At 37.1% G+C, this 26,536-nt stretch overlaps 4 protein-coding genes across 5 annotated transcripts; 3 read left to right on the forward strand and 1 right to left on the reverse strand.

Annotated features, from left to right (window-relative positions):
• Window positions 1–10,518: 10,518 nt before the first annotated feature.
• Window positions 10,519–15,367, reverse strand: LOC116002467 (folate-biopterin transporter 1, chloroplastic). Of its 2 annotated transcripts, none has more exons than XM_031242612.1 (9): window positions 15,106–15,367; window positions 13,819–14,054; window positions 12,909–12,973; window positions 12,657–12,819; window positions 12,007–12,155; window positions 11,681–11,932; window positions 11,429–11,597; window positions 11,231–11,323; window positions 10,519–11,151 (listed from the first exon to the last, which is right to left on the reverse strand). In XM_031242612.1, exons 1-9 carry the CDS (start codon window positions 15,341–15,343, stop codon window positions 10,852–10,854), a joined length of 1,665 nt encoding a protein of 554 aa, XP_031098472.1. In that variant the 5' UTR covers window positions 15,344–15,367; the 3' UTR covers window positions 10,519–10,851. The 2 variants fall into 2 exon arrangements, with proteins under 2 accessions (XP_031098472.1, XP_031098473.1); XM_031242613.1 differs by having other exon boundaries at window positions 13,819–14,048; window positions 15,106–15,365.
• An 825-nt stretch (window positions 15,368–16,192) lies between these two features.
• Window positions 16,193–19,522, forward strand: LOC116002444 (cytochrome P450 CYP72A219-like). The gene is made up of 5 exons (XM_031242584.1): window positions 16,193–16,568; window positions 17,210–17,427; window positions 17,977–18,227; window positions 18,360–18,747; window positions 18,877–19,522. Exons 1-5 carry the CDS (start codon window positions 16,295–16,297, stop codon window positions 19,300–19,302), a joined length of 1,557 nt encoding a protein of 518 aa, XP_031098444.1. The 5' UTR covers window positions 16,193–16,294; the 3' UTR covers window positions 19,303–19,522.
• A 1,624-nt stretch (window positions 19,523–21,146) lies between these two features.
• On the forward strand, window positions 21,147–23,847 carry LOC116002230 (uncharacterized N-acetyltransferase p20-like). The gene is made up of 6 exons (XM_031242318.1): window positions 21,147–21,268; window positions 21,359–21,920; window positions 23,007–23,327; window positions 23,418–23,444; window positions 23,540–23,590; window positions 23,705–23,847. The coding sequence occupies exons 2-6, from the start codon at window positions 21,361–21,363 to the stop codon at window positions 23,706–23,708; spliced, it is 963 nt and encodes a 320-aa protein (XP_031098178.1). The 5' UTR covers window positions 21,147–21,268; window positions 21,359–21,360; the 3' UTR covers window positions 23,709–23,847.
• A 293-nt stretch (window positions 23,848–24,140) lies between these two features.
• LOC116002234 lies at window positions 24,141–26,374 on the forward strand. Its single transcript, XM_031242332.1, has 4 exons — window positions 24,141–25,074; window positions 25,480–25,515; window positions 25,621–25,647; window positions 25,887–26,374. Exons 1-4 carry the CDS (start codon window positions 24,723–24,725, stop codon window positions 26,231–26,233), a joined length of 762 nt encoding a protein of 253 aa, XP_031098192.1. The 5' UTR covers window positions 24,141–24,722; the 3' UTR covers window positions 26,234–26,374.
• Window positions 26,375–26,536: the final 162 nt, after the last annotated feature.

Below are 26,536 nucleotides of genomic sequence, written 5' to 3' on the forward strand. Positions count from 1 at the left end.
TTTAATATTCTTATACATTATAACGTGATATTATGTGAGTGAATTTGTGAATGCATAGATTTAAATGAACTGAGGTCTGAGGTATCATATTTTGATGTATAGATTGAGGTTAAATATAATTTAATTCCTTTTTTTTTTTTAAATTAAAAGGCAATTATTAAGACTAACCATTATCAATTATTATACATTTCTACAATAATTACTTAACAATTTTTACACACATGAAAAAAGCTATGTTACCAATCAGTATCATGCCTTCTGATCTTGTATAAACTTAAAGTCAAAATGAGTTAGGATAATGTTAACTTTATACACAATACAAACTTCAAGTTTTCGTCATTTATTTGGAGTGGTACTGAGTATAAAAGTTATGAATATTGATCAACACCTTAGAATTTTTCATACACACACACACATATATTTATCAACCGACTTTTATAAATAAAAACATTAAAATTTGTAGATGCTTAGATTGTAATTATGTAATCCATTGTTAAATATGTAGATATTTTATTTTAGTGATGTTTATCCATTGAATTAATTAAGCAACTCTAGAAGAGTGTTTTTAGGTCTAGATCCATTGTTCACTAATTTGTTCATAGATTCAATGATGGGGTGTTTTGTTTGTTTCCTAACTACACAATTTAAGAAATTTTGTTTAGGATTTTCATTCTTTCCTTTTAATTTTGTTTTTAATGACCTTCACATGGCTTGTCCACATGCACATATCACTTGATTTCCCTCCCAACCATAGAGCTTCTTTCTAATCAACTCTTTCATAAATACACTCAAATTTCTAGTCATATCATATATACCACTAGGATGATTGGGACTTACAAAAGTGTGGAAAAATGTATAGATGACAAGGATAACTTGGAACTATTTGGACAGTTAAAAGCTAATTACTTACTTCATGCATGTGTTTTGGGACGGGTTTATGAATTTCAAGATATGATAAGCGGAGAATTGAAGCCTAGGTTATTAAAAGAAAAAATAAATAACAAAGCCAATTAAAGGGGGGAAAAGTGAATAATAGCCTAATGGAGATTTAGGTCATTGATGCGAATGACTAGCTCTTAGTACAAATGGTTGATGTGAAATTTCAAAAATAAAAGGTAGGAATTTAAATAATTGATATGTGCGGGGTATTTTATTTTAAATGTGTCTTTTATTTAGAGATGTGTTAAAATTTCTAATAACTTTTTTGGAAGAGTTGTTTTGGAATCGAATCGACTAAGACTCAGTTATATTGGATTAGTCATATTTTGCAAAATGCAACTACTAATGCAGTATGGAAAAAAAAGTGTTTAAAATTTTAAATTGTTATATATTCATCGGTTAACTGTAACTCAGTAACTATATTATATTCTCATTCTATCAAACTCCCAAAAAAAAAAAAGATTTAGAGTCTTTCACTAATTGAAACATATTAGGATAATTAGTGACCCCCCCCCCCCCTCCTTTTCTTCCCTACAAAGGAGAGAAAAGAGCCCAAAATGGGTGGTTAAGTGGATGCATAATTCTCACAGCTGAATGTTACAAGTTTGATTTTCACTAACATCTACATGATCAGTCTGTCACGCAAAGCCTTTTTAATACGATTTGTCTTTCATGTGTGGTTTAATTTGTAAAACTATTACTGTATTACACAAAAGATACAACCATATATATAGAAAACGGATCAAATGAGAACGCACACCCAAGAGAAAAATAAGAACTCATCGCAACCATCCATATGAATAGATCTAACATATCAAAAACACGTTCTTAAAGCAAAAAAAAAAAAAAAGAACGATGACATTTTTGTAAATAATTAAACTTTAAAGTGTAAGTAAATTATGTTAAAAGTGCAAAGTAATAATCTTATAATCTCATAGAGTGCACCTATATATATAATGATTATGACATACATGTATTATTACCCAATAGAAGCTGAATTATGCCCTCTATCCATGGCAATGATTGCTCTCGTGGTAATGTTTATAATAAGCTTAATGATTATGTCAAATCATATACATTATGCTATTATAAATTGATGCATTATATTGTTGTGTTTTCAAAGTTACAGCATATTCTAATATTATTACAATTTTCCTTGGTAATAATTCCATTTCACTAACACAAGCAATGCTCAATAGAAATGAAAGTGCGGCGTGCATACTTCAAAAGAGTTTTTCTTTTGTCATCCTTTGGTGTCACGTATATTGTGTCATTTTTAATTTTAGTTCTTGACTTTTTACAGTATTAATAATTTTGATGCATGATTATTATTTTTTTAGCAAAATTGATTCTTCATGTGATATTTGCACCCAGATATAATCGGGAGTTAATGTTTTTTTTTTTTTACTATTTAAAAAGATTTTTTTTTTTGAAAACAAAACCGCCGAATAGGCTATTATAAAAGTGAAGCAATAGAGTTTGGAGGGACAGAGTCCCAATACAAAATGGTTGCCTGAGAACCAGCAGAAACAGCTAGAGTGTGAGCCAAGGAATTCAAAGCTCTAGAAATCAAACTAATATGACAATTCAAAAATGAAGATAAAAAAGTCTTGCAAGCATCAATAAATAAACCAGCGTAGGAATGAGAGGCCTTCGGCCTTTGTAGAGCACTGTGAAGCTGAGAGCAGTCTAAGCATAGATGAACAGAGTCGATGCCCCTGTTCCTGAGCGAAGTTAATGCTTCTTTACACGCAGCAGCTTCCGCCATGAGAGGAGAGAAACAATCCGGCAAAGGCCCTCCACATGCAGCCACAAAACCACCGTGAGCCGTTACGAGAACAGCCCCGAAAGCCGCCTTGAGAGTGTTGTGATGGAAGCTGGCATCGACGTAGCATCTCAGAGTAGCAGTGTGGTGAACGTGCTGCACTTCTTCCACCGGCGACGCAGCTTGAGCCACCTGATGCTGAGGCGCATTCACCGCCGTCCACGCATGCAGCGTAGCCGCGGCAGTAGCCACCAATCTCCTCGGCGTTGGGAGAAAGCCATCCCACACTGCGTTGTTCCTTGCGCGCCAGATACGGTACAAGATAGCTACAGCCATACAAACATTTTCTTCGGTCAAGGAACTCATCATATTTGCACACCACAGATTAAATGAGTCACCAACAATGCTAGAGAAAGGTAAAAGTGATTCATGCCAAACTAGTTGTGAGAAATCACATAAAATTAGTGCGTGCATTGTATTCTCATGACTCAACCCACACATTGGACATTCCGGATTCACCTCAACCCTCTTTAAAAGCAAATTAGTAGTCACCGGGAGAATGTCATTGAGGGCCCTCTACAAAAATGTCTTCCATTTGGGAGGAACTTTAATTTTCCACAAAGAGGTCCAATCAACAAAGCAGTTTGGTGAACCCTCATAGTTACCAACAATAAAACGATAGCCCCCTTTGACCGAATAACAGCTTTTCGGGTCTCCAAACCAATACCATGAGTCCTCATAGCCCGGGGAGATAGGCACTCTCATAATACGAGTCACATCATCTGGGGCGAAAATATCAGTCCTCATAATACGAGTCACATCATCTGGGGCGAAAATATCAGTCAGAATAGAATAATCCCCATCATCTGGGGCGAAAATATCAGTCAGAATAGAATAATCCCAGGAGCTTGAGCCTTCATCAATCAATCCTGCAACAAGATCCCAGGAGCTTGAGCCTTCATCAATCAATCCTGCAACAAGAAAGCCGGACAACTGTGGGGGCATAGGCGTATTAATCATTGGGTTAAGGTCATCAGGGAGCCAGGGATGGCCCCAGATTAACGTTGATTTCCCATCCCCAATTCTTCTTCTCACACCTTGGCATACCAAGTCATGGGCAGCCATAATACTTCTCCAACAGTAACTAGGACAGTTTCCCACTGTAGCATCAACAAAGGAGGATTTGGGGAAGTACCTGCTTTATATACTCTAGCAACAAGGGAGTGAGGCATTGTTAAGAACCTCCAAGCCTGCTTACCCAGCATAGCCAAGTTAAAGGCACGAAGATCTTTGAACCCCAGTCCACCAAACTTTTTAGGCACACACAAACGATCCCATGCCCTCCAATGGATCCTTTTCTCTGAACCAGACCCCCACCAAAACTTGTTCATGGCTCTCTCAATTGACAAACAAACCGAATCAGGGAGCAGAAAAACCCCCATTGAGAAGGTAGGCATAGCTTGGGCCACACTTTTCAACAATACTTCTTTCCCTGCCTGAGATAACAACTTTTTATTCCAAGAACCAATTCTTTGCTTAATTTTATCTTCAATATAAGAGAAAGCATTCCTCTTATTCCTTCCCACAAATGCTGGAAGGCCTGATTAACACCTAGCACCCCTGCAACCTCAGCTCTATCATGCTCAGTAGTATTTTTGCTAAAGCAGACACTCGACTTATGATAATTCACGGCCTGCCCAGACATTTGTTCATACTGATTTAAGCAATACTTTACCACACCTGCCTCTTGAGTATTGGCCTTAAAAAATAGGAGACTGTCATCTGCAAAGAAAAGATGTGAGATAGGAGGAGCACCTCTAGCCACCCTGCACCCATGTATGGCCCCTTCAACTTGAGCCTTCTGAAGCAACAGAGAGAGCCCTTCAGCACAGATAATAAATAGATATGGGGAAAGGGGGTCCCCCTGTCGTAGGCCTCGAGTAGGAAAGATCCTTTCACTGCTATCTCCATTAACCAAGAAGGTATAGGAAACTGTAGTAACACAGAGCATTATTAAGTCCACCCAAGCATTAGCAAAGCCCAGGGCCAGCAACATTCGTCAGAGAAAAGGCCATTCCATTCTGTCATAAGCCTTTGCCATGTCCAGCTTCAAAGCTCCCCAACCCACCATACCACACTGTTTTCTATTCAAGTAATGCCCAACCTCCGCAGCCACCAGGATATTATCCGTTAAAAAGATATAATTACTCTTGTAAAATAATTTTTTTTTTTAACTGACTCTGGTTATATTTAGATGGAGAATGGAGATTGTTGATTTTACAATTAACGGGTAGTCGACGGTGGGCCAATACTATTGTTAATAAAACGAGTGTAAGAGAGAATTTTGAGAATAGTATGAAACGGAAGTAGTTTATTATGGAAAACTTGGATATGTTTTACCTCTTGAGAATAGATATTTATACAAGAGGACTCAAAGTCCTAAAAGGAAGTTAATCCCTAAGATTTCTCGCATTATGAGACTTTATTACACTGGAAATGAATAAATGAATTCTACTAAGCAATGAATCGGTAATATTTACACAGCCTGCCAGGCTACTAGCCCTCTGAAGTTGCCCATAGCATGCCCTAGCCGATGACCAAGGTTTCAACCAGTTGCCCAGAGAGGGTCAAACCGACCAACGCTTGACCGATCGGTTGGGCCTTACTATCCCATCCATAAGAGATGTTACGCGAAAAACTAATTTTGCTGAAAAATTATACTTATGCATTTAAATTTACACTTTTGAAAGTCAAGAACTAGAATTGAAAGTGGCATAATATATAGTTGCGCGACAAAAAAATGTTTTAAAAATTTCATAATTCAAAATAGTAAGACAAAATTCAGTTCTCACTAGCTGAAACATGTACATGCTCCATCTCAGCTACAATGCTAAGTTAGGTGACGTGGAGATTCGAATTGAAACATATGTTTCATTTCAACTAAAAATCTAAACTGATAGTTAGACTACACATTTATGTTTATATATTAATATTATATGCGCGCTCACCATCACTAGGAGAATTTCTACTCATGCTTATGACAAAAATGGATATCATAACCAAGTTCTCATTAGACCTCTTTCTCTACCAACTTAGTTGAGACCTCATTGACATATCGATTAAATTAAGACAATGGCATGTCATTTGATGGAGCAATAAAATACATACAAGTAATTTTGAAAAGGCATTAAACAAACAAACAAAAAAAAAAAAAAAAAAAAGAAGAAGCGCATGATACAATAATGCATGAACTAGGACGGACATAAAAAGCGTTGATATAAAAGACAAAAACTAATAATGCAAGTAGTATAGTGAAAATGTGAAACAATAATGATGAACATTTTAATTTTTAATAAGATGCCTAATCCAATCAGTAACATTACCTTAAATTGCTCTATTATAGACATGACATTATTGTTTAGCTCGCTAGACTTATATTGTACGACAATCTTATCAAATTGGTCCGACAGTTAGCTTGATAATCGCGTACAAGATTTCAAGTTTGACTCTTTGTAGGAGTTATCTATTGGTCTTTTTGATTTGAGCTGGTTAGCTATGGTCACAAGGCATGCTTCACCTAGAGAACTGTCTATTGGTCTTCTTAATTTGAGTCCGTCAATTAAGATCACAAGACGAATTTCACTTAGAGTAAAGACAAATCAAAGAATTATATTGTGTGTATATATTATATATGCTTTATTGATGAAGGGCTTTTGAATTGCTTATATTAATTACTTGCCTAGCTTACCCATACCTTAGGGTATTTAAAAATTGGTGCAATCATTGAAGGTTGTAACAACTATTTCAACTTCCAACTTCCCTTGCCCATGTGATAGCTTTTTGAATATGGACCAAAATGTGCAGAATCTGAATTTTTATTTTATTTGTTTATTTGCTTATCAAAGACTTACAAAGAGAAAGACAAATTGATTGTGGATGGGTATCTTCATGATATATATATTAGTAGAAAGAAATGTGAATAAATTGCATATATTCCTATGTAGAATAATGTTCCAACATGAAAAAAACACTAGTATGAATGAAATTTGTTGCAGTTTGTCCTTGACTTTGTTTTATGCCATATATATATGATAGAAATTTACGGTTGTTTTGAATAAAAAATTATAACGTCTTGATGAGTAGAAGAGCTTAGTGACCGTTGCAACACCTTGAATCCAAGCTCTATCAAAGCAACTATTGGTGCGTTTTGTGTGTGTCATATATGTTACTGGAAGATGGCATGCAACAAAGCGGAGTAGTGCTATGCGGTGCAGTATATGGGTTATTTTGATGTATTATCATCACATTTAATTAAGGGTTCGTTTAGAAACCCGAAAAAATGACCCAATTTAGAATTTTCAGATTTTCTGTGTTTGGGTTAAAATCAAAGGAAAGAAATTTATTTTGGTCAACGGAAAAACGACCCAATTTAGTATTTCTAGTTCCTAGATTATTATTATTATTATTATTATTATTATTATTATTATTATTATTATTATTATTACCACTTATTATTATTATTATTATTGTTGTTGTTGTTGTTGTTGTTGTTGTTGTTATAACAAATAATATGTTCATTTTTAGAGAAATGAACGAAATAGAAAAATATAATTTCTTAACTTTCAGGCAAAAAGAAAAAGATAGCTTTTTTTACACCTTTAGCTAGGCATTAGAAAATTAAATTATTTTTTGCAAAATGAGTGAAAAACATTTTTCATATTTCCAAACGGACACTAAAGCACCTCGTGATACAATACATGAGTAATTTTGTAAATATACCATAAGTGAGTTACAACTGGTAACCCTAAATGATTATCATCATAATTAATAAAAGAATTTTTCGCATCCATAGGCATATGCACACTGCCAAACCATGTATATATTGTGTTTTCAACACAGTACGTGCATATCGACATAACGAATATGTCTTTGTTCTTGATTTCTTGATCTCGTTTTTCTCAATACGGTGCATACCGACATAATGGATTTGTAGCTTCAAAAAAAAAAAAAAAAAATTGGCTTTGAGAGTTGGGCACGGGTTTTGGTCTTAAAATCATCAGCTATTCGACTGAGTGCTTGATTGAAGGAAGGTGGTTGGTGTTTCTATCTTCACATAAAGGGGATCGGACAACTATTTAATGTCCAATTGATTCATGCATGATTGAAGGATATTGTGGCATTCTTCTATCTGTTATTTGACTGTGATACACTACAATTTAATCACAACAATTTCAGAGCCTTGTTTGCGTGTCAGCATGTGAAACTTGTCGTGCATTTATAAGCTCTTTGGGTGTCCAAAAGAAGCAACTTAGCTACAAACTCAAAATTGGATAAAGCAAAGTTTTTTTTTTTTAAAATAATAATATTAAGAGAACAAACTAAGGGTGTATTATTCGGTTTGAGAATGACAGTACACAATATGTTCTTTTAACGAGGTTTACTCCTCTCCGACAAAGAACCACAAGGAGATAAACCAGATCGACTCAAACTCAAAGGTTTGAGGATCGAACCTCCAACCTCTCGGCTGTAGGTAGAGCACTCTTACCACCTGAGTTGTCCTCACAGACATTATGTTAACATACAATATTGGTCATTATAGTGTGATTGACCAATATATGCACAGTAACAGTATACAATATGTTAACATGTTATCATCAAGAGTGGATGTAACTAACAAAACTAAGACAACAGATTACATATAGCATGACCAATTCACACCAACGCAATATGTCAACATGTCATCAAGAGTGATCGTAATTAACAAAATTAAGACTACTACATATTACATGTAATAGTATTACGTTACCAATCACACTAAACATAATATGTAGACATGCCATCAAGAATGGTCGTAACTCAGTCATCAATATGTCAACCACTCGAAGTCCTAATAACTGAGTTGTCATCCAATCTGCTAGCAACTACATTTTGTTTATCTCAACTAACAATTAAGCTTGTTTTCAAAAAAAAAAACTAACAATTAAGCTCAAGAAAAGATTGCTTAGCTTCCATCTCTTAATTAAAAGCTGAAAGTACAGTGGAAAGTTGGTGTATGTGGAAATTATGAATGGTTGGCTAGCGTGTTGATGTTCAATAGAAGCAAGTTAACTTCAAACCAAATATAGCAGATGTACTATTTGTAGATTTTGTTTTACACAATATGATAAACATTACATTTTTAACTAAATTAAACATCACAAAAGATAACTTGAACCTCTTAAAAGTTGGAGGGCATTTGGTAAATGTAGAAGTTGTGGTTGATTAGGATTTGGGTGTCCAAAAGAAACAAGTTAGCTACATAAACCTAATATATATGAAATGTACTATTGGTGATTGTGATTTAGACAATATGATGAAACATGTTTATTTGTTTGTCTTTTTAACTTTAATTAGATCCGTTGTTGAAAACGTGATATGGAGAATAATTTATTTTTCTCTAAATTAATATCTTATGATCCGCTTTCCCTTATTTGACAATTTATAAATTAAGGATACTCAGTGACGTTTTATCTCCATGAGATTATACTCAAGATGACAGGGATAATTGTCAAACTGGAACTCCTATTCATACAGGATAGAAATAAAAGTTAAAATGAAATATAGTCGGATATAAGTGAAAATCGTAATTGATTAATTTTCAAGTGTTCAAAAGAAACAAGGTGGCTACCAAACATGATTGGGAGGAGATGTACCCAATGAGAATTGGGAATGAGATTTGTAGGGCAAAGTGATAAATTCTTTCTTGGTTTATAGGATTGATGTTTGTAGAGCTAATAAATATGGAAATCAATGAATTCAGCCAGCTAAGGTAGAGTGCCCAAAGTTTTTAATTGAATTGCTGAAATTTGAAACCCACCCCCCAGGTGGGGCCATAAGATGTGACAACACTTTCTATTGGATTGTAGCTTACCAGATGGGACCCACCACGTGGATTGCAAATTTACAATCAGTCGTCCACGTGACGGGTTTCTCTCGGAGGCCGGCGTTGTCCACCGTAGGATGCGTTGACGCATTCTCTCTTCTACCTAATCCATTAATTTGCGAGTTTGATACTCTAATGATTTGCGAGTTTAATTTATTAAATTCAACTACCACCTCGTAATTTGGAAATATTGTTATTTATCCCAATTTTTTGAATCAAATTATGCCTCAAATGATATGATTTAGTGTAGAAGAATGTTTTATTTTTCACTAAACAAGGAATCTTACGTGACAAGTTAATGTTTCTCATTACATCTTAGTTGAGTAATGTTACATGGTGCACTATTACAGTATCTCTAACAACGCATTTTTTTTGTTTCAATTTTCAATATTCAATATGACATGTACGATAGAGTTTTGGAGGACAAAAAAAAAAAAAAAACAAAAACGAAAAGAAAGAATAAAAATAGAAATTTTAATTGATTTTTACACCGACACTCTGAAAACCTCCATTAAAATGCATTATTAGAGATGTTCTCGCCTAGCGCTCCATATTATGATCAACTATCAAGTCAACCAATGAGTCAAGTAATTGGCATGATGATAGAACAATGCTTCATTTTTCACAAAACGAATAATGAGTATAACTCCTACCACATGTACAAATTTTACTGAGTAAATAAAAATGAATGAATAAAATCAGTAGTCCACTTTGTTGTTTAAATGAATCAAAAAATGACACCTCAACAGGGAGTAGAAAATGAAGTAGAAAGATACCTGTTGAGTAATATTACATGGTGTGGCCTAGTAGGAAAATTTCCATTTTATGCTCAACCATCAGTTCGTTCAATGAGTGAATTGATTGGTATGATGATTGATCATCAACTAGTCTGTGAAGCGAAAACTTTTACTTATAAACCAAAAATCATGTTCAATAGTAATACATTAATTTTAGGTGAGAGTACCACTAAAACGCAAGTATTTGCCATGTGGGTAACATTCAAAAGATGCAATGTTTCCGAAGGACTATGAAAACTGTACTTCAGTATCCCCACAAGTTAGCAATCATTTTGATTATAATGTAATCTTTTCGGATATTTACACTTGCATAACTATATGTTCTCTGGTTCTCTCCTTCGGTTGTCTCTAAGATCTAAAACTGCAGCAAAAGGCAAAAGCATAATCCGAGATTAATGGTAGCTGATGTTCAAAAAGGGGAAAGAAATTCAATTAGACTTCATCTCGATATCTGTATTAGATTTCTCCTTCATATCGGGCTCGTCTTTGGGGAGAAGACCAAGTAGAGGTAAAGGCAACAAGGAGCTGAGATTGCAAAGAATTATCAGAGCTGCCAAGTTGTCAAATTTGTCCCTGGTCACGCCAAAGATTTGGGTTAGACCTGCACCAATCAGACCTCCGAGGACACTTCCAGCATTACATATTGACATTAGAGTTGCGAACAGAGTTGCTTCCATTCCTTGTGGGCATATTCTTGCTGCTAGTACAAGAACAGGCATGAAGGAGGCCTGAAACCGAAAACTAGTTACAATTAACACTGAGTTGAAATATAGGTCAGGAGAAGGTAACGTAGAAAACCAATGTTACCTGGCCAAGAACTGTAATAATCAATGAATCACCTATTGCAAACCACTCGTCACTTATGCCAAACTGCCGGTTCAGTCCAGTTACAAGGAGTACCTATTGGATTCACAAGTTTCCTTCAATTTGAGATATCTGACCACCAGCAAAAAATTGGGGAAATGAACGTTAATATTGTAGAAAAATATTGATAGGGGCACAAACCTGGGTCATCCCAAGAGCCGAGCCAATAATTGTTGTTACAAGGAATATCTTTCTTAGGGGGACGTTCTTTAAGAAACCATTGTACAACCCAACACCAACAAGTGATGCAATTGAAGTGACAAGTTTAACACGTCCAAGGAATTCTGGAGTGAAACCAAGTTCATTTGTTCTACAATCAGAAAGAACATCCTTGAGAGTTTGAGAACATAATAACACGATCACCAAAAAGATTTAAGTCTAGGATGAACATACGTGAAATAAAACATAGCAGAATCAGATTGTGGAGTCGCCTGCCATAGGAATATAAATAGAGTGGGGAGAAAAACATTGGGCTCTTTTACAGCTCCCCATAGCTGAATAATGCTATTCTTGGAGCTCTCAAAGAAGCTAGTCTCTAAAGAAAGATTCTGACCCCTTGCTGGGCCATGCACAGGCTGCTCATTTACAAGAACAGACACTGCAGAAGTTATTAACGGTAACAATGCTGTCGCCCCAAAAACAAACCTGCAAGTTATATAAGAGTTTAGTAGAAATACACAATCAGAAGCATGTCTCTCAACACCCAGGGCATAACATACCGCACACCATAAGCATCCACCAGGGAACCACTAAAGTAGGCACTAACAATTCCTCCAAAGGCTGAAGAACCCCAACATAATGACTGAAGAGATCCTGACATGCTTTGAGATTCACCTCGTGCCCTCTCAACAACCATTGAATCTACAACCTACACCATGCTTCATTTTAGTATCAGAATTGAAAATGGAAAACATACAGCGCACTCAGAAGAACTGCTGAAGCTGTAAAAATAAACAAGAGTTGTATGTTAATTCAATCAGGCCAGCTTGGAGTTGCATGCATTAGCCTTATCCACTGTTGTTGCCCTCAAAACTAAAGCTGTAGTTTAAAACAAAGTTGTAGCCAAAACTTCATTTGGCACATGCTATGCACACATACATCAACTCCTGAAAGCTGTGCTCTCATATTAGTTGTACAAACACTAGAATGATGGCCAAGTATTAGATAACATAAAATGTTGCATAATACAGTCTTCCAGCTTCAAACTGCATAGCTTCTTCAACAGTCTTCCAGAATACAGGTGCAGAAAAATTCAAGTAAACATTTCCAATCAAGTAAAAAATCTTCAGTTAATATGCATGGCCTATTTAATGGAAACAACATCACAAGTGAACTTGCATAAGCAAGCAAGTTACAAAAAGGCACTTACAACATCTGAGAAAGCAACAGAAAGAGATCCAAGAAGAATGCAGAAGGCAGCACCATACTTGCCATCAACAAATGTGGACATCAAAGTCCAGGAGAGTGCTCCAAGAAGCCCTGATAAAACCAGGTACGATCTTCTCCGGTATCCAAAAAGGGGGAAAGAATCGCTACAAGGGCAAAAAATTTTCATGAGATCTTACTAATTTTTGTAAGTGAACTCCTAGAAAAGAAGCATCAAGTGTAAGATGATTGGCACCTGATAAACCCATACAGTGGTTTTACAAGCCACGGTAATGATGAGAATCCAGATATAACTGCTGTCTAGTCAGCAATATAAGAGTTGTCAGTCCTTGTATTCAGATCAGAAAATCATCTATTGACTCAATCCATCCAATGTTATTGCCCACTTTGACTGGGCACACAGTTTCAGTAAGTCCATTAACACATTTATACACCTCAGTTTTGCTATCATGTTACAGTAATACCCTCCTTTTGCATTTAATACACGTAATCTTGAGAAATTGAACATTAAATGTCCTTTAGCAATCCTTGAAAAGGAAATATGGTTAATAAAAAAGGGAGGGAGAGTAGTAAAATAAAATAAAAATCAAAGTGCCATCTGCAACTCACAAGCCATAATAGGAAAGGCCCAAACTCTCATAACATTAAAAATGTTATTCATATTTTATAACTCCAAAGACTTTATTATGAAGGAACATAGATATTCAAATCCATGAGAAGATTCAGGCAATCAGGTTTAGATGGTTCAAAAAGTTGCCTTTTATAGTTCAAATAATGAGACTTATGGAGGAAAATAATATTAATTATTGACCATAAATGTTCACTTTGAATAGATGCCTTCCTCCCATTCTTTTCACTATCTGCCTTCATGTTACTTAATACTCCTAAAAAGAAGATGATACACACTATAGTACCTGCTACCAAAGGAAGAGGAAATGTTGAATGCATTTTCAGATCTTTTATACAGAATCTATTCCCCACATAATTGAATATAACATATTTCAGTCTAATTCTGAAGTCAACTTACTCTTAGATGTTATTATAAAGTTAGCCATGAATTCAGAGAATTAGAATTTGTCATTAATCGAAATATTAAAAATTCAATCATGATGATAATGAGATTTTAACATATCAAGGCAGCACACCTCTGCAGGGTCTAGATGCAGGTCATCTTTCAAGTAAAAGCTGACAGCAAGTCTGGAAAGTCCTAAGACACCCTGAACAAAATATACCATAGCCACTGCAATGTTATCTGGTGTAAGGTCAACTCCGAAGCAGCGGATGGAGCTCATAGAGTATTTGTTTTTGCGAAGGCCACCTTTACTGGATGTACTTCTATCTTGTTCCAAATCTGTTGTCAGCACATCCCCCTTCCCTGCACCTTGATCACAGAGACAGGTCTTAACTATCAATGACATATGTTCAATAAAGTATCCAAACATATCATGCAGTTAGTTAGGATCTAAGAATTATCCTAAAACTTCCATAAATTCCCCTTCAACAGTTTCAAGAATAGTTTATTTCCTTCATTGTGACTTGTGAGACCCTGCTGCCTGAATTTAAAATCATTTTATACAGATAAACAAGCAAAACACCACACATGCATAAACATAGGACACCAGATATCAAGAAGCGTTCCAATGGGAGTCTAGATTAGACAAATAATCTTAACATGCACAAATTAGTATTATTGATGATTCAAGGCATGTTCACATGTAGGGTAGGCATTTATATTTCTGTCTACAGTAGGCAATTAAACCGCCAAAGAATATATGCTCACTCTCTTGAGTCTCGATTATCACCATCCAGCACTATTTCGTTTTGCTGCAGCTCAAAGGCATACGACCAGAGCTATTATCTCAAAGAGCTCGTGCATACACACACACAAAAACTTTCAAGAGCTCATTGGACAGAACATAAAGAAAGCAATAGCAAGTTTAAAAACATTCTACAATGAGATTTAACCTGATGGCCTAGCTATTCTAACAATACATTTCCATGTCTTTACATATTTTTACATTCAGTTCTTCTCATTCCCCCGTACTCCCACCATTATCAAACTAAGACTTCAACACACCTTCACTTAATAAGTACACATATAACTAGAATTCTTAAACATTCATTCATTCTCAATTCACTTAAATTAAGTCCCAACCGTGAGTCCGTGAGCTGAACTTTTCCAATCGATTGCATGTGCACTAAGCTGTTGACAGAACTGAGCTAGCAAATTTTCTTCGCGTTACAATTTAAGATGAACACAAGCCACACATAATTCTCAAAGCTTCTACAGTGTCTAGTGATAATCCGATTGAAAATTAATAAAATCCACATAATCTAAAATGCAATTTGTGTCTCAAAAAACACATACTCTGTTTATGTAAATAACTACCATACACGTTCCAAAATTTCTATAGGCTCGGAGCATAACTTACGATTTCGAGAATCTAGCAACGGTTCGGCATCGATCTCTCGCCGGTGAGAACCGGCAATCGGAACCGAGACAGACATGTCCGGAAATGGTGGCTTCCGTCGCGTGGGACGGCGAGAGCCGGCGATGATGGGAGGCCGCTTCCGGCGAATCCGGGTAATAAATGGAGAAATGTAAAGCAAGGATAAAATTGGGTAGCGGGAGGGTAAGATTGAGAATGGAGTAGAAATTAGTTTGGCCATTTATTTTATGCCACTTTAGTTCGTTACTCTATTTTTTTAAATGAGTCGCTGACTTAAGTACAACCAACTTTTAAAAATGTCGAGATTGCCCCTCTCGACTCGAAACTGGAACCACAAATATTTGCACCCAAATCATTAATTGCACTTATGGGAAGAAACTAAATTTATGGCTTTAAACGAAAATAGAGAAGGAAAATAACTTGTACTTCAACAGCAGCTTTGTGATTCTTTTAAATGAGAAATTTTTTGTATTTTAATAAGTATTGTAACAGAATCAGTAGTACTTAAAATATAGGAAATAATATTTTTTTGTGTAAATTTAATTTCTTAATATTTTGAGGTGTAAATTATCGTTTAATTTTTTAAAATGATATTTTTATTCATTTTTAATATTACGGAGTACTTTTTATGATTTTTTTTTTTTTGAATTTGAGTGGCATTTCAATGAGGATTGATATATGAATATATTAGAATGTAATGAAAAGTAATTATATATTTATATCATATCTAATTTTTCAAGATAGAAGGAAAAAAATATCAAGGTACTACATTTTGACGGATTAGTTTTGACTTTTGAGTTATTAATTATTACTAGTGGTTTTACTCGTGCGATGCACTGACATTAAAATGAACATATTATTACTTCTGATATATGTATTACGTGAAAATAAAAACAAAACAAAACAAAAGTAATTTAGTAGTAAAAATTGAAATGTGAAATTAAGTAGCAACATTAATAACTAACCAATGAGAAAATGAATAAATGTTTATCTTCCTGCCTAAATGATTTATAATGACAAAAAAGAGATTACGTGACAAAACAGTTTTTGTTATTGTACAGAGTAAGATAAGATAAGATTATCGTTAAGTGTTCATAAGTTGATATATGAAAGCCGGTTACCCGCCGTGAAATCAAGAACTCCCACAGTTCCGGTGGAATCGACGACGGAGATGGAGGTGATATACACCCTACTGGGAGCGTGCGTTTTGGTGGGTTTGTTGGCGTCCGCATGGGGAGTGTTGGGTTGGGTGTGGTTTAAGCCGAAGAAGCTGGAGAAGTTGCTAAAGCGGCAAGGCCTGAAAGGGAACCCCTACAGAATCCTCTCCGGCGACATGAAAGAGCTCGTGAAGATGAGGATTGACGCCCTTTCCAAGCCCATGAGTCTGTCGGATAACATAGCCCCGAGACTCATTCCGTATTTTGTTCACCTCGCCGACAAATACGGTATGTCTTTCATGCTTCCTATTCCGCTGTTGCAAAAATCCCGAGGCTGATTAATCGCGGCCTAGGCGCTAGGGCTGAGGTCGACAGCCTAACATATCAACTTAAATGGTGGTTTAAACTGTTGGCGTGCTAGGTGATCAACTAGGCCGCTTAGGTGATGACGGCCTAGGCTTTCAAGTTGCCGACTAGATGGTGGTCTAGACTGCTGGCCGGCTAGGCGACCAACTAGGCCGCTTAGGCGATAACCGCTTAGGCTTTCAAGTCGCCGACTAGATGGTGCTGGCCAACTAGGCCGCCGAGGCGATGACCGCCTAGGCTTTAAAGGCCCGTACTAGACCTCCTAGACACTGACTAAGGCGGATTAGCTATTGTTTTTTTTTAATTGGTTATTTCAGTCAAAAGAAACAACAGGGTTCTGAGCGAACTTAAATTGTACAAACTTATATTTTTAAGTTAATATTTAATATTTTAACATTAACTATTACAGTTAATTTTTAAAAAATAAAAAATAAAATGCTATTAATCCCGCATAGGTGTCCTAGGTGCTAGGACGCTCCCCGAGCGTTCGAGTAGTGTCTAGTGATTTTTTTAACTACGGCTGTGAATTCCATTCCAGAATTCAATTCAATGATGTTTTGCAGGTAAAAACTGTTATGTATGGATGGGTCCAACACCAATGGTGTTCATCAGGGACCCTGAGCTAGTAAAGGAGATTTTGAACAAACATGATCTGTTTCAGAAGCCTAGGAACAATCCATTGGCCAGGAAATTGGTAGGAGGACTTGCTAGCTATGAGAAAGAGCAGTGGGCAAAACACAGAAGACTAATCAATCCTGCCTTCTATTCGGAGAAGCTAAAGGTGTGTGTAATGTTTCTCAAGTTTTGTTCAGTACTCTAGGACCGGAGGATCAAATAGCCTAAATTATTTAATGTTGATGAAAAGTTTCACGTAAGATTTGTTGCCCACAGCATAGTGGGGTTCGATTCTTGATTCTTGATTCCAATCATAATACTAGCCCAGGACCGGAGATCAAATAGTCTAAATTATATATTGTTGATGAGAAGTTTTACTTAAGATTTGTTGCCCACAGCATAGTGGGTTCGATTCTTGATTCCAACCATAACGCTAGCCCAGTACCGGGGATTAAATAGCCTAAATTATATACTGTTAATGAAAAGCTTCACTTAAGATTTGTTGTCCAGAGCATAGTGGGGTTCTATTCTTGATTCCTGATTCCAACCACAATACTAGCCCAGAACTGAGGATCAAATAGCCTAAATTATATACTGTTGATGAGAAGCTTCACTTAAGATTTGTTGTCCTGAGCATAGTGGGGTTATATGCCATAAACTTGCCATAAACTTGCATCACTAATACTGAGCTAATGGAAAATGTTAATTGCAACAGCTTATGCAACCGGCTTTCTTGCAAAGCTGCTCTGAAATGCTGAGCAAGTGGGAGGGGATTGTCAATGGAAAAGGATCATCTTCTTGTGAGGTGGATGTGTGGCCTGACCTTCAAGACCTAACCTGTGATGTGATTTCTCGAACAGCGTTTGGGAGCAGCTATGAAGAAGGAAAGAGGATCTTTGAGCTTCTGAAAGAACAGGCCATGCACTTCATGGTAGCTGTGCGCCAAGTTTATATACCTGGATGGAGGTAAAAGCCTATGCTGATAGTTGGACTGCACATTTATGTTTATATATTATTAGTGCTGAACAACAAGGACTGTGAAACAACAAGTGTAGAAAGTTTCTGGTTTTCATTAACTAGTAAGTTCATTTACTGCAGATTTGTGCCAACGAAGAGGAACCGAAGAATGAGTGCCATTTACAAGGAAGTGAAATCGTCTATCCGTGTTATTGTAGAGAAGAGAATGATGGCGATGCAGGCTGGGGAGACGACGAACAACCATGATTTATTGGGCATACTATTGGAATCCAACTTGCAAGAAATCAGACAGCAGGGGAACAAGGAATTCGGGATGAGCATTGATCAGATCATCGACGAGTGCATCCTGTTCTATTTTGCAGGGCAGGAGACTACTTCTGCAATGCTGGTTTGGACTATGGTTCTACTCAGCAGACATCAAGATTGGCAAGCTCGAGCTAGAGACGAGGTTTTGCAGGTTTTCGGGGATAAGAAACCAGATTTCGAAGGGTTGAATGACCTTAAAGTTGTAAGTATTCTAGACATACACTAATGTGTTAGATATAAATATAATCTAACGTTAACTTTAGATGGTGTATTTGAGACTATTCTGAGCAGTGTGAGTAATAGTGCTTGTATTGTCATATCCTCGTTACAGGTGACAATGATTTTATACGAGTCTTTAAGACTATACACGCCAGTAGCTGGCCTAGTTAGGAAGACCACAGAGGAAACGAAGCTAGGAGAAATGGTTCTGCCACCGGGAGTACTGCTGTCGTTACCAATACTCATGATGGATCTTGACACCGAGATATGGGGTGAAGACGCTAAAGAGTTCAAGCCAGAGAGGTTCCGGGAAGGCATAATGAAGGCGACAAATGGCAAACAAGCATTCTTCCCATTTAGCGGGGGGCCTCGAATCTGCATTGGTCAGAACTTCGCTTTGGTAGAGGCTAAAATGGCTATGGCTATGGTTCTGCAACACTTCTCCTTTGAGCTTTCCCCTTCTTATGCACATGCTCCATGTACAAGGATGATCACTCAACCTCAGCATGGTGCTCCTCTAATTATGCACAGGCTTTAATATGCTATATATATGCTTCTTCCCAGTTCATTCCCAGAATTCCTCTGTGTACTAGTGTACTATATAAGCAAATAAATAAAATGCTTTGGACAGGGAAGATTTAATGTAAGAACTCATTTCAGTTTAGAGCAATGTATGTTAATCACTATGAACAGACCAGATAGAAGGAAAAACATTTGTGTATAAATACTTAAATAGTCATTCTATATTTTAGATGCAATGGAGTCTCACAAATGGGAAGCCTTGTTTAGATTTTAGGGTTTATTTTTTTTGGTGTAGCCCAGTGCTTCCACCGTTGGACACAATCACTAATCCCTCGCTGGATTATATGCACCTCTGTTGGATGGGATAGCTAGCCTGGAGATTTTAAAGTTAGGGATGAGTCCCTTCCACTTAACCATACCCTCTAGGTTTTTTTTTTAGGGTTTATTTAGTAATATATTCTATACTATTAAAATTTTTAAAATGTTACCGTATTTTTTTTCAATTACGAATTAAAAATCTACTATCTCCGTTCCAAAATGGTTGTCTGGTTCGTTTAACGAGGCTTGACTAAAGTAATTTTTAATCCAATTTTTCATATTATTAAGTTTAGCATTAATATATAAAATTTATATATTTAGAAACTACATTAAAAGTACTATTAAATACAAAAAAAAATTAAATTAAAAATAATAAAAAATTACTAAAGAAAATAAGCAAAGAAGGAAAAGTTAATTTGACCAATGAATAGTAAATAGGACAGGTAAAATGGGACAGAGGGAGTATTAGATTTTATCAAATTAAATAAATGACTAAAATTGTTTCTTAATTTTTTCTAGAAACATGTTATATGTATAGTTAGTGATTTGATTGGTTGACAAAGTTACCATTTAGTCAAAAGATAAAATTATTTGCATGTGGTGGAGTGTGCATTCATTTATTGAACAATGAACAAGTTGCGATCTACTATTGTAGTAAATAACGACAATGACACTGAAATGAACATTTGGGATACTTCATACTTGGTTAACTTGGCTAAGTTAATTGAGTTGTTGAATTAATAATTATAATATTTTAAGTTTAATTTGTATATATCATCACTTTAAGATTATCATTATTCTTGTAATAATCTCTCATTAAAAAAAAAAAGGATCACATCCACTTTCACAACATTAAATTTACAATTTATTTATATTGTTATTATGGTTTGTCTTGTAAAAAAAAAAATATTTATGCTTGTGAATCAAGGAATATACGCGATTTATTATGAATAACCAACAAACCTTAGGGTGTAAAAATGAGGAATATACACAGGTTATTATGAATAACTAACATACATTAGAGTATAAAAATGAGGAATATACACAGGTTATTATGAATAACCAACATATATTGGGGTGTAAAAGTGTTGCCTTTATAGGAGTGGGTTCCTTCAAGTAAAAATAAAATAAAAAGTGAAATTACATATAAAAAGTTATTGTCACTATTTGTCTCACACTCTAGATACATTCTTACTCTTAGTGCATGCAATGACTATAAAAAAAATATTAGTTGTATTCTCAACTTTTATTCCTTATCACAAATATATTGAATGTTGATAATTTGTTTAGACTAGATGAAAATGTCATATATATACTTACCATTAATATTAAAATATAATTGATGGGCCCGTAAAGACAGTCTAAGTGGTAAGAGAGTTACACATGCAGTCGAAAGCAACCTCAAACCATTGGGTTTGAATCCATCAACTATGAATAACCTAGACTGGTTTACCTCAAGAAACTAGTCCGAATTGAACTACGTAGTCAGCCGAGGCGGCTGGGGAGATCATCATAGTGGCCGGCAGCTATTACACTTCAGTTTCGCCGTCAACGAAAGGTAAAAGAAAAGGGAGTGTCAGAGAAACAGCCAAAAGTGTCATGTCAAGTCGATTCCTTGGCGACAAAGTAACCAGAATTATACGCGGTTAAGACCCAATTTCCAGGTAAATTCTCGGTCCCCCCGGCCTGTACTCTCATATAAACGTGAGACTTTATTATATGAATAATGTTAGAAATAAATTATTTGAGTTCAGCTATGGAGACTCAGCAATCAGCGGAGGCGGGCGGCGGGGACGACTACTCCGACGTCACGTTGCGGCCGCTGGAGGCGTCGGACGCGGAGGACTACCTGGAGTGCCTGTCGGACGAGAACGTGCGCAAGTTCTGCTCGTGGGAGCCGGTCACGACGGTGGAGGCGGCGGCGGAGTACATCGCGGGGCGCGCGGCGGGGCACCCGTGGTACCGCGGGATATGCGTGAAGGGGAAGGCGGTGGGGTCGGTGTCGGTGAACCCGTTCAAAGGTTGCGACAGTTGCAGGGCGGAGATCGGGTACGCGCTGGCGTCCAAGTACTGGGGGAAGGGGATCGCCACCAAGGCGGTGAAGATGGCGGCGGCGTCGGTGTTCGTGGAGTGGCCCCACCTCGAGCGGCTGGAGGCGGTGGTGGACGTCGATAATCCCGGGTCGCAGCGGCTCTTGGAGAAGGCGGGGTTCAAGAGGGAAGCAGTTTTGAGGAAGTATTATCTTCTCAAAGGGAAGCCCAGAGATGCTGTCATGTTTAGTCTAATTTCTACTGATCCTGAGGTCACTTTTTTTATGTAAGATTTGGATTATTAGTTACGTTGTTGAATAAATATCACCATGATTTACCATTTAATATAATCTTATATTACTTTAAATTTTTATTTTAAATACTAATAACTCCATGCTTTATTAGAACTTAAATTCATAACTTCTCATATAAAAGAACACCGGTCATTGTCATTACTTTGGATATCTGGAGTACTATTTTTTATTATATGTTAAACGTGATTAATAAGACAGGCAATTAAGAAATGTTGTTGAAGAACTTGGTCGGAAGATCAAAATTTGAATAATTGAATATTGTTTTGGATCCCCTATAAGGCTATAAAGTTCATAGCTTTTAGCTTGTGACTTCTAGTCTTCTACTTGCCATGTTGTCCTTTTCGCCTTTTACTTTTTGTGTAAATGGATTGGGTGCAACTATATATCCAACAATCCAAGTGGTGTTCAATTACCTAGCTATAAAACAAACTACATCGTACTAAATCATCCGCCGAGGCGGCTGAGTAAACCAAACTTGTCAGCAGTTAAAGCTTCACTTTTACATTTTTCGAAATGGTAGAATTGGTGGAACTTAACTCTCGTACTTAAAGATTATGTATTTAATTTTTTTAGTCAAATATGTTACACGTGATTTTATTATTGTGATTTATATTTTCTGTATAATTTACAGACTATTACACTCTATACACACCTTTGAATAATCTTGCCGAATTACAAGTTAGGTAACAAGCTCAATATAAATTGGGGCAAGACCCAAAGTTGACAATATCATATTGATAAGTTGACAACATCATATTGAGAACTCTATATTTGCAGAGATCACTAATCAAGAAAAAGGGACACGACAAGCAAAACTGTTAGTATAGGTGGAAGTTTGCTAAGATATTTACCTGCTAAACCAAAGGTTAGTTAAGTTAGTTGAGCTTCAAGCCAGCAGAATTTTTCACATTTTTCCCCACATTTCCTCAAACCTTCCCCCCTATAAATTAAATCTCCCCTTCCACCACATCCACAACAAAATCCATACAAAACCAATCATCAAAACCCCAAGAAAACCACACAAAACCAAATTACACACATCTACATGGCTTTTCCAGGCATGATTTCTGGATTTTCTGCACTGTTGGCTATTTCATTGGTAGCTCTGCCTCTAAACGCGCAAATCAACAGCCCTTGCACTGCCTCCATGCTCACCTCCTTCACCCCTTGCCTGAATTACATCACAAACAGCAGCCCTACAGGCGGTTCCCCCTCTGCAGACTGCTGCAACATCATGAAATCCGTGATGGGCAATGGCGTCGGTTGCCTCTGCTTCATCGCGGCCGGTGGCATTCCCTTTCGCGTCCCGATCAACCGCAATCTCACCCTCTCGCTCCCCCGGGCCTGCCAGACCCCCGGCGTCTCCGTCCAATGCAAAGGTTCTTGCAAATTAAATTAAAGCTGCTAACTTTTGCATTTTTTTTTAGTTTCTGTTATAGTGATTAAGTTGTGTTGCTATGATATTGCAGCTTCTGGAACCCCCACTGCAGCTTCAAGTATGATATGATTCTCTAAACAGTTGTTTTCTTGGATTAGATTTGGGATATATATATAGTGTTTGATCAACTGATATTTCCTATTTGCTGCACAGGTCCTGCTGCTGCTGTGTCACCTGCTCCCGGGCCATCTCGTGGTCCCGGAGGTACTAATTACTAAACCAGTTTATAATGTCACGAGTTAGACTAGCTGACTTTCTGGGTTAGCGTTGATTGGGCCCACATGGCTAAGAGTTTTGGTGGTTTTATTTTATCTGCAGGTGATGATGTTCTGAAGCCACTGTCACCAGGTTTGGCACCAGAATCTGATGCAACTCCAACTCTGACCCCTCCATCTCCGACCACAAATACCGGCAGCCGAGTCTCCCCGACGCCCTCGGCCGCCCCGTCTCGGTGCCCATCGCCTTTGCTTATGCTGGCAGTACTTGGAGGAGCACTTGTTTTCAAGCTGTATTAGTTTGAATAGTTTCAGTGTCTGTGCTTAGTTTAGCCCTTTTGTGACCACTTTTTTGTTGGCTTTACAGCTGCCTAGCTTGGATTTTTTGTACTCAAAATCATACTTTGCATCCCTGAATCTTTGATTTGTAACTATTAGTACCGAAAAACAACAAATAAAGTGATTTGAATAGCATAATTCTTCCCAGTTTATATGAGTTAGCAGAGCTGAGAGTTGAGAAGAAATGGTCACCTTCATGCCTGCTTATATCTGGCTCATGTTTAGATAGTAATGTTGTTTTGATCTTTTCTCTTCTTCATTCTATGCTTTGCACACTTTGGAGATTGAACATGACTTGCACAAAGCATAGGAGGTGACAGAATAGTAGTTATACGATTTTCTTTTAATTTATTGAGCGTTTAAGGGTCCACCTATCAACTTGGAGAAATCACGATACTTTTACTGATATGGGTCTTGAAAACCGGGATTTGTTAAGGTATTGTTGGGAAAAGGATGATTAGGTGAATGTATTCAAGAAATTGTTACATTTTGTGATGACAAATTCAAGAAATGGTTAAAAAAATTTCATATTTATGGATCAAAATAGGGGTAGAAGTAAGAAGTGAAGAAAAAATCTCAATTGTGTAATTAGAGGGAAATGTGAGGGCTTTTTTTGTAATTTTGTTCTCCACTTTCCCGCTCAGCTTCCCACACCCTATAACCACCTCCGTGTTGTAGAGTTGTAGCTCAGATATCTGTTTACTCAACGGAACAAAATAACCGTCTCTCTCTCTCTCTCCCCTCTCCGGCGTACACTTAACGGAACCCTAGAAAGCTCCGGCATGGACATCCGCATGTTCCTCGGCTTCTCAGCTCTTCTGATCTCTACAGCAAAGCAGTCATCTCCGCCGCCTCCGATCAGCTGCTCCGACCAGTTGGTGCTGTTCTCGCCGTGCCTGCCGTACATTTCCTTCTCCCCGAACAACAAGACCAACACGCCTCCGCCGCAGTGCTGCGATGAAATGACTTTTGCCGTCGCCTCCGGCAATGCGATCTGCCTTTGCTATCTCGTACAAAGGCCTCGGATCTTCGGATTCCCGGTGAACTCCAGCAGAGTGATCTCCCTTTCCTCCGTTTGTCCGACGACACATAGAGAAGCCATAGCGAATTTCTCCATCAAGGCTCTCTGTTCAGGTTCGTAGTTACTTAAAGGTTTTATAGCATTTGCGATTCGCTCGTATATACACATGCATCTGTGCATTTTGGTCAAATTTTGTCTTGATCTCATTCTAATTTGAATTTTCTAGAATTCAGTGATATGGATTGTGGAACTTAATGTGTGGACTGAACTAATTTTAAATTGTGTATAATTTCTGTTTATCTGGCATTGAAGAACTCCGTGAAGTGAACCTTGGTTCTTCAATGCATGCCGTATAACTTAGTCTCAAAGTTTCAGTGCTTTCTAATCTGTCAATCTGTTTCTTTGTTATTTCCGTTTATTGAATCATCAAACAATGTAGAGCGACTGATCATTCTGTTTTTATTTCACACATCTTGAAATAGGCTCTGATTATTTCCTCTTTCCATGATACAACTCAGGAAAAACTGCACTCCCTCCCCTGAAGGGCATAACAGGTACCTCATCTATTCATTCGCTTTCCAATATCCGGAGCTGTGATTTTTCTCTGAGCATTGGTTTGGTTGTTCGATCGCTAATCATCTGATGGATTCTTGCAACAGGTTCAGGGAATTCCCCACACCTTTCTGGTAATGCAATACTGAAACCTCAAGAATTTAATCTCTTCGACAATCCAAATCTCCCTCATTATTCTTATAAGTTCAAAAAATAATTAGATATGCATAGTTAAACTAAAATTTGCTTATATCATCACTAGTGAAAGTTAGAATAGAACAAGCCTCTGCAAAGTATTTGTGTTAATCAACAGATGAATATGAATGATTGAATGGCAATTAGCTGCATATAATTTTTGGCGTTTACTTTGCAGGTCAGGATAACTCTGCATCACCTCCGATGAGCCCACCACAGCAACATGAGAATAGATCATCAAGTCCTCCGCCCCCTGCCGATGATTCATCTGTTGACGCTACTGATGGATCATCTAATGAACCTGCTGACGGGTCATCTATTGGTCCTACTGATGATTCATCTATTGGACCTGATGATGGTTCATCTATTGGACCTGATGATGATGATTCATCTATTAGACCTCATGTTCAATCTCCCACCATACCAATAACACCTATAGGAAGTGCATCCACATGGAAGATCTGCATAATTTGTGTCTGCATTTCATTTGGATTTGTGATTTTCCTTGTCAACATATTCATATAGTTTATGGAGAATTAGTCCCACGATCCCACAGCATCACCTTACTCGGTGATTGTGGCATGTGAATAGCGAAATAAGTCAAATATATCTGTTGCAGGATCTTGGAAACTTTTGCCGTCTGAAATGCATTCTTTCATTTCTTTTTGTCAGCCTACCATCTCCACAGAGTATAATTCTAGCATTGCTTTGAAGTGAACATCTCTAGATATATTTGTTGTAGTTGTAGCGAAGATATGTTTTTACTTGATAAATGGGAGGAATACAGAACACACCCCAGTTGAAACAATATCCTAATTCCAAACTTCA

This window comes from Ipomoea triloba, chromosome 13 (assembly GCF_003576645.1).
Source record: "Ipomoea triloba cultivar NCNSP0323 chromosome 13, ASM357664v1".
NCBI classification, from domain to species: domain Eukaryota; kingdom Viridiplantae; phylum Streptophyta; class Magnoliopsida; order Solanales; family Convolvulaceae; genus Ipomoea; species Ipomoea triloba.